General features: G+C 41.2%; 1 protein-coding gene across 1 annotated transcript in view; it reads left to right on the forward strand.

Annotated features, from left to right (window-relative positions):
* The window catches only part of cntnap2a (contactin associated protein 2a), a 384,903-nt gene that overhangs the window by 337,297 nt on the left and 38,614 nt on the right, over positions 1-8,992 (forward strand). Inside the window, exon 18 of the mRNA XM_013915179.1 lies at positions 6,137-6,355. Coding sequence (XP_013770633.1) covers positions 6,137-6,355 — 219 coding nt within the window. The remainder of the gene's footprint in view (positions 1-6,136; positions 6,356-8,992) is intronic.

Genomic DNA, 8,992 nt, shown 5'->3' on the forward strand with positions numbered 1-8,992 from the left:
GCGCATGGTCCCTCCTGCTAGCCCTCAATGTCTACGTGTATTCAAAATTGAGAGGTGGGCAACGACGCCAGGGGTGGGGTGGTGTAATTTCAGCCATTTCAACTTGTGGTGTAGGGGATTAAGCCAAAATTCATGCAATTATGAATGCAGAAAAGTCTTTTCAGGTTGGCAACAGCTTCATTTTTCAGTATGTCATTAAGCCCAAACACACTGCCACTGCTTGATAGAAAAAAAAACATAGAATGCAACACATTAGTTCTGAATTGGTCCTCCAGAGCCCAGACCTCAATGTTAGTGAGGCAGTGAGTGATCATTTTACAGAAAATAAACAAAAAGAAGCCAACATCCAAAGAAGAGCTTTAATTGTCCTTCAAGAAGCCTGAAGAGCTATCCGTTAAGTCTGCTTAAAAAAAGAAATTACAAGAAAGTTTAGTGTAGTGGTAAATGTTCCCCCTGCACATTGTGACATGCTGGGCAAATTCAGCATATTAAGCTGCTGACATAACAGAACAGTGCAGATGTTTCATATGCCCTGAATATTGTTCTCTGCAGTGGAACAAAAGCCTGGCCAGAAAACCAAAACAATCATAAAATCTTTTACAGTAAAAACTAAAATAAATTAATTGATTAAATAAAACCTATTTTCATGCTTGCAGAACTGCTAAGAAAAAGATGCAACTTTTTGACAAATTGTGTTTGAACAAAGCTCAATTTATTACAAATTCTGGTTCCTCTGGTGGAAATTCAGGTCAAGAGATCAGTTCTGTCACTGGCTTTTATTGTGGATTACAAGATAAAGTGGAAAAAGTTTTAAATCTTGGTTATAATACAGAAAAAAACAAGCAATCAAGTTAAAATTTGATCCAGCACTAACCTTGGCGAATATACAAGACTGTTTGTCCTGAGCTTTCTGTGCTAGCAGTAGTTTTATAGAAGTATAGCAGAAGTGTAGCTGTAACTTTTCAGCCAATATTGGGTGAAGACCATGTAGAAGATTTCAGGAGACAGACAGTTACTCTAGAGAGCTGTATAGGGCCATATAAGGTCCTTAACCCATTAGCAGGAATGGGTATCTTCTCCTTTGTGCAAGCAGAAGGATGATGAATACTGCAAGAACCCTGCAAATTGATCTCCAGCAGGCCATTGGTGTAAATGTTTCTGACCAAGCAATCAGAGACAAACTTCTTGAGGGCGGGTTGTCCTTTAGTAGGCCTTATGCTCACTGCCCAGTACCACTGAGTCCGGCTGGCATTTGCCATAAAATATCAGAATTGGCAGCTCCACCACTGGCACCCTTTGTTTTTCACACAACAGAGCAGGTTCAGCTGAGCACATGTGACAGATGCAAAAATCTGGAAAAGCTATGGAGAACATTATGCTGCCTGTAACATTGTTCATCATGACTGGTTTGGTTTTGGATCAGTGTTGGTCGTGGGAGGCATATCCATGGAGGGACACACAAACCTCAGCAGGCTAAACAAAGGCACCCTGATTGCCATTAGTTATCAGAATTAAATTCTTGGACCCACTGTTAGACACTACACTGGTGCAGTGGGTTCTGGCTTCCTCCTGATGCACGACATTGCCCGGCATCATGTGACGAGAGTAGGCAGCTCCTGGAGGCTGAGAATGCATACTACCTGTCAGGTTGTACCTAAGATTCTCCAGGAGTTCTGTGATGCCCTGGTGCAGACCATGGAGGAGTTCCTACAGGACACCGTCTGTGGTCTCATTAGGAGTATGCACCAACATTGTCAGGCATGCATACAACCACATAAGGGCAATAGAAACCAGTAGCATTTTGAGTTGCTGCAGTGACATTTTAGCTAAATGGACTGGCCTCCCAATCGTTTTCATTGTTCCTAACACATTAGCCAGTCTATATCAGTATCCATATCCAGCATGATTTTTTCCCCCAATGAGATCTGATGTGTTCTTCTTAGGATCTGATGAAAGCCTTCCTTTAATTTTTTTGAGCAGTGTGTACATGTGTGTACATATATGAAAACAGATATCATTTTGTCAAACATTAAAGCTGGAACAAACAGACTGTGACAAAGAAGAGCTAAACATTTAAAACATCAATCAATGGGGCAGCTTTGCCCAACCCTCATTTCACAGACTCTTAGTCCGCTCTGAGAGCTTTGATTGACGTGTCATGCAGCGGGTTTCTGTGATCATGTTCAGTGGCTCAAATTAAATTCCCCGCAGCCACAGTGGTGCCTTTCTGATCAAGAGTTTTAAAATCTAGGGCTTTTATTTAATCTCGAAGCTGCATTGTGAAACGGGTTCCTGGCACGGCATGGCGGTCGATTGATGACTAATTGCATTCATTGGGATTCATTGGGATTCAAAGGGATTTGAACATTTGGTGTCAAAAGCGCTTGCTGACCATTTCCTGCTGGTGCGCCTGGCCCACCATTTTGTGTCAAAATGCCAACCAGTGAATAGACACAAAGTCGAATTTTGAGCCAAAGTGCTGTCTAAAGCCGTTACACTGAATGACATTATGTCAGCTAGTTTGCAGTCTAAGAGCTCCGTGAGCTTTTTTTCTATCCAAGTTCTTTCTTACACACAAATACTCATCTACAAAGAAAAAAAATCTATGTGCTGACACTATTCTGTACATTTGAGTGCTGAAAAATGCTCAAGGGGTTTGGTATTTGTTTTTTTCCAAATGCGTACTTCATAATACACACACACAGACACACACAGATACAGTAAATATGTGGTCTGTCACAGTTGCAGAGTGTGTGTGTGCTTGTGTGCGTGCTTGTGTCTCCTGAGGCTTTCAGAATGCCCCCACATCGATTTCCTCTCTCCTCTCTCTTGCTATCATCTTGCATTTTGCCCCACAGCACCCGTTTAGACACACAATCCAGAAATTACTCGCATGCACACTCACATACACATAAACACACACATAATCTTTGCCCTCTCGTTGGCGCAAAAAACTCTATCTGCTGCAATCCAGTCAGGGCATGAAATGACTAGCATTAAGCTGGAATAGCATGGTTGTGCCATTCCAGGAGCCCAAAGCACATAAACACTCAGTGATACACACTTTAAACCCTTGGACAAAACACACATTACTGTGACCTCAGCAGGCTCAAAGACGCGAGGTGGACTCTATTCATTTTCCAATCTTAATAGGAAGAAATAGGCATAGGCACATTTGAGATTTATTCAGAATCGTAACCTCGTAACTAGACTGAGAACAGATGGAGAGATCCCTATTAGAAAAAAATTGACTTGTGGGATGTTTTGTGCCAAATTGTATATTTTTAAAGGCTGCAGCTAAGAAATGTACTTTCCAGCTGGAGACATGTCCTTCCAAAACTGTAAAGTTGTCTGTTTTTCTTGTGAAGACTAGTCATTTACGGTTTACATATGGAGTATAGGAGTGTGCCGTGCCGCTTTTGTCACATGTCAGACTTGTTAAAGCAATATCTACTTAGGAGTAAGAATATTTTTTCAGCCTCTTCTTCAGAGCTCAGTCAAAAGTTAATCTTAATCTCACCATATCTGTTCTCTGCGCACGCTGAGAAGCTGTCGGCATTCTTTGTATTGCATGCACTTCCTTCTTTTGCTGATAAAAACTGCTTTTTTCTTTTCCCAGCCTTTAAGAAGTTTAAATCTCGCTTCAGCCTCTACAGCAGCAGGTTTGCTATGCCACTTAGGGTTGGCTCGCACTTAAACCGAGCCTCCATCCCCCAAAAAACACAAAAGGTCCAGCCCGTTCCAACGAACCCTCAAGTTAAGAAAAAAACACAGAGCCAAAGGCTAACAAAGCAAATGAGAGCAACAACACAGAGTTTGCCAGTCTAACAGAAAAGCGATCGAAGAGATAATGCACTGCCAGCCTTCTGGACAAAAAAAAAAGATGAAGAACAGCAAAATTGAACCTCACATTAGACAAACGCACAAGCACACCCACACGAGCAGTGATCTTTCACACAAAGACGTTCAGTGGCTTTCACTATTTATCATCATTTGGTTGTGCTGTGCTGACGCATAATTTAAAACTCGGCTCTTTCGGCCTCCATATTAAAAGATTAATAGAAAAACAAATAGCAAAAGTAAAAACCTAAGCGTGGCTTTTTTGTCCTTTTTTTTAGGCCAACGTGCAAAGTGTAAGGACACAACACAAATATTACATTTACACACACACAAGCATTTACACTAGTTACATCCATCATCTATGCAAATAGATGAGGCGAGCTCTGTGCTCTGAGGGAACTTTAGTTTTATTCGCGCCCGTTGACAGGAGGTTGTAGGGCATACGTCTTGGTTTGCAGTGCCACTAAAACAACACACAAATTATCAAACACACACACGCATCTCATATATGACGTTCAGCATTGTTGTTGCAGCATTACTAAAGCTGTGTTCCTGCTGGGGTATTGTGATATATGTTTGGCCGTCTTTCACCATTTAAAATAACTGATGTCTCTCCTCCCTGCCCCGCGGACCTGTTCTGTGCATACAAACATCATTAATTCAGCATACTAAAGGCTGTCAGAGGCCTTATACTGCGTCTCTGTTTGTGTGTGTCTTTGCTGAGGTTGGTGTGTTTGTGTATTGCTGGCGTTTAAATGATGAAGCACTATTTTTTTCATGAAATTCATCTGATAGGTTAATGTACTCAGCACATTCAGGCTTTTGCTTGGATCATTTCATTAAATATTGTGTGCAAGAAAGGGTTCGAGGAAAAATGAAAGAAGGAAGAAATGATATAAGGGAGGCCAAAGTCACAGGTGGGTCTGTAAAGGCAAGAGAATAAACAGAAGCATAAAGAAACAACCGATGAAGGGAAAGTTTGAACCAAGCGAGCAAAGGGAAACATAAAAGAAAAAGGAGGGTACAAACAAGCAGGACATGAAGGAATAAATGGAAATGGATAGATTTAATGTAGAAATGATACCAAAGGCCATGGAAGAGTCACTGAAAGATAAAGGATAATTAGATGAAAGCAATATGAAAAGGAGAAAAGGGCCAGAGACATTGATTAAACAAAGGAAAAGAAGTAAGCTCATTTCCCCATTGACTACAGTATAAATTTATTCACTCTTAATATCTGAGCCTAATGAAGCTATAATAGAACGGTAACATATCAAGCTATTTATCACCACTCGGGCTGCAGCACACTGGTGCCAGTACCGACCATATGCCACCATCCAGGATATAAAGCTTTTATACATCAGTCTCCAAACATTAAGGAAAAGTTCATTTGGGTTTTAATACGTCAATTCCGAATGATCTTTCCAGCAGCAAGTCTAAAAGAGTCCTTTAACATTTTGCTGAGGCATTCAGTTAGTTAACACATTGTCTTTTATTTAAAAGGTAGAGAGACTTTGCAATTCTCCTCTATTTAAAAATGTGTATGTGATAAGGTTTATTATGTGTGACTTGTGGAGTCACACATACTCACAGAGTATCATTGTGCAGATGCAACATTGCAGACAGGTTCAAAGCAGGACCAGGCAGCGACACACAATGCAAAACAGCCAAAACTGAAATTTACTGAAGTCAGTCACACACAAAGGTGGTTCAGAAGCATCAATGAACGTTTTACCTGATCATGGCTATAAAAGGTAAACCGGTGCCCCCTCTTGGTCTACTGAGATAAATTAGACTATTAAACTGCAGAAAAGCACTAAAACTTTATGACAACCTACTGTCTCATGGACACACACAATCAAATCAACTCAGCTCAAGATAATGAAAAATTAATCTAGTAGATAAACAGGACCGTTTTGCACTGTTCGCTCTTTTTGTCTTCTTTCTATGGAACCTTTCCCTTCCTTTTTTTTTCCACACACACCTTTCCTGACACGTCTTTCCAACTCTCAAGCAAAAGTAAGTCTAAAAAAACAGGGAAACTGCAGCAATACGACTTTATGTCACAAAAAAACAACCGTTCCTGGCGGTTGGTGATATTAGGCCTGTGCAAAAGCTGTGAGCAGTCATGTAATGCAAAGCTGAAATCTATACAAGCCAAATGAGTGGCCTTGAAACAAATGAGCCATTAGATTAGAAATTTAATGCATATCTACCTACAAAGTGAACTACAGCAGAACAGGGGATGCTGGATTTTATAAAGCTGTGAATTGTTTGGAATTTTTTCTTTCTGCAGCTCCTAAGGTGGTCTCCTTCTCCTTCGATGTCGGAAATGGACCAGTGGAGCTGATTGTGCATTCAGCTACATCTCTCAACGACGACCAGTGGCACCGTGTAATGGCCGAGCGTAACGTGAAAGAGGCTGTCCTTCAGCTGGACCAGACGTACAGGACGTCCAGACTTGCTCCCGCGCAGGGACACACACGGCTCGAGCTGTTCAGCCAGCTCTACGTGGGTAAGACGCACACCCTCGCTAGCACATCATCTAAACAACCCTCGTGTTCAAGAGCGACTCGTGTACACACATTTGATTGCAATTTGCACATTTAATATCCGCTTTGCGAAGGACGGACACTCACGCAACAATTATGAGCTCTTAAGTGCGGAAACCAAACACTCCAGCACACATCATCCACGTAAATGTAATTGGATTCAACTGTTAATTAAAAAACTTTCTGTACTGTCTGTTTTGTTGCTTTTTTTTAAAATAATGCTGCTGCCCTCAAATGCTGACAACCTCCATGAGAACGTCTGATTGTCTCACAAGTTAAAGATGTACCAGCTTTACTGGAAATCACAGCGTTTTCTCTTAAGCCAGCCACTGCTAATTAAGTTAATCCAAACACACACACACACACGCAGGTTTTACACTTAATGATAGGCACGCATCCTTGGAAACTCATCCATGTGAGCGAACAGACTTTTAATAAATTTAAACATGATTGGGTGTGAGGCCATGTTACTTACAGAGCTCATTTATTTAATATGTTAATACTGTAAATGTCTTTGCATTAAGATACTGTTGCATAGAGGGGATCAGCTATTGGATTTTCTCTGTCCCTGCATCCTTTAATTATGGATCAATTATCAGATAGACAAAGCCTTTATTATCACAGAAGCTGTGCATAGCTATTGGGTAAAAGGTCAACCATCTATCTCTCCAGCGCAGTGCTTCTCGAGCTCATCAGGATTTCAAATGGAAGATTTGTCCAGTTTTCTCACTGCGCTTTCACTTCTCTGTCTCATTTCGTCTTTTGTGCTGAGCAGTCAATACGCTATAGACCAAACTCCAAGGCTAAAATAGTTTTAGGGATTTTGCGGATAGAGGGAAAAGTGCTGAGGCGGATCACACACTTCCTACTATCTCATTGGAAAAAAAAGTTCAGCCCAAAGGAGATTGTTGCAAATTCCAATCAGGCCTCCCAATGTGATAGCCTCAAACCTCCTGATCCCCGTCTATAATATAATTTCATCGTCTCATCACTTTTGCTGATTTGAGCGCTGCTGAAATATCCTCACCTTATCATGTCCCAATTTGCCTCTCAGTGTATTTGTACTTTCTTTTAGAGAAACGGGAAGGGGCAAAAAGGGTCTTTGTGTGACTCGTGGCTATGAAACCAGGAACATTATGGCTTTCAGATATATCTCCAGCCAATTTGCATGTCTGTATTCTGGCCTTTTAGCTTAGGCCTGTGCGCGTGTCACCAGATCTCAAGGAATAAAAATACTGTAACAGAGAGAGAGAGAAGAAGTGAGAGAGAGAGAGCAATGGATGGACTGCATGTAACAACACCAGCAGAGGTGACATCACCTTCCTACATCTGATCTCTAATCCCCGCTTAATCCTGATTTGAGGATTTCTTCGAGAAGTTAAAGTGTTATACACAGGAAGTGACCCCCCTCTACACTCAAGGGAAGTAGTTTAGATTTGGCCTCCGACATCCAGAAAAGATAGAGATCTTCTTTGTGTTTGATCAAGAGATTTGGAAAGAGTGGGAAGAGCCCTGCAGGCAACAAGATTTTGTCTCGACTCTTGATTCCTTCATATTACGGAAGAATCTCCGCCACTGCACGGCTGTCAATGACTATTACTGATGCAACTGTTCAAAGGCGCTGAGCTAGAAAATAAAAAATGAAACCCAAAAAACTTCAAAACTGTGAAACTTTGAAATTCTACTGCAGCCATCTTTGTTTGAAAGAGTTGACTGTAAAGGCACAAAAAAGAAAGTGAGTCCTCCACATCTACAACATGGAGGTTTACCGTGTTCGTGTGTTTGTCTCTCTATCATCTCCTTTACTCTTTCTCAATCAATATGCTCCTCATCAAGCATTTGATTGCTTTAGTGTTTACTGCACAGTGGCTCATTTGCTATAATGGCCTTGAGCGTAAATGTTATACCATCAGCATGCTGTCATTTACTTCACATTGTTAACTTTTAGCTCTCCAAATACGTGTTCATAACCATAAATGGCACCGCAATGTATTCATTTCGTGGCCACCATCTGCTCTTTTTTGAATTCCGTCTTGATTAATGCTCACTATCACATTGATTTTTATGGTTTTGCATGTTTTTGCTCATGACTTGATTGTTTTGTCTTTCTTTTGTGCGCTGCTCTTTTCTTTCCCCCTCTCCACCCCCGTCTCTGCCGTCGCGAATCGACATCGTGCTTGCTTGCTCGTCGCTGCATGCATGCGACACCTGTCACAGGGAAACCAGCCTCGCTCACCTGCCAAGACAGTAGGTAACATTTACTGAGTACAGCGAAATGTCTCTGTGACACTGATACAGTTTTCACCTCACCTACAGCTCAAAATAACTGTGCTTCTGTTAGTTGATTCAGATTTTATGGCAGCCTCACTTTAATAGTGGTTAAAGTCAGTATTAGTCTTCTAAAATATCACTGCTCATGCTTTGATTGCCCGTTTTGTTTTTTTTTGGGTAGGGGGGTGTGGGGGTGGGGTGGGGGGGTAGACTTATGATAAGCACCTAAGTCTTCTAAATTACAGCAGGTGGCAATTTAAGTCAGTACTCATATATGACTTCCTTTTATAAAAAGCGAAGTTATTATCAACCTTTTAGAGAGATGCTTT

The sequence above is a fragment of the Pundamilia nyererei genome, unplaced genomic scaffold (assembly GCF_000239375.1).
Source record: "Pundamilia nyererei isolate P.nyererei 1_Seehausen unplaced genomic scaffold, PunNye1.0 scaffold00007, whole genome shotgun sequence".
Lineage (NCBI taxonomy): Eukaryota > Metazoa > Chordata > Actinopteri > Cichliformes > Cichlidae > Pundamilia > Pundamilia nyererei.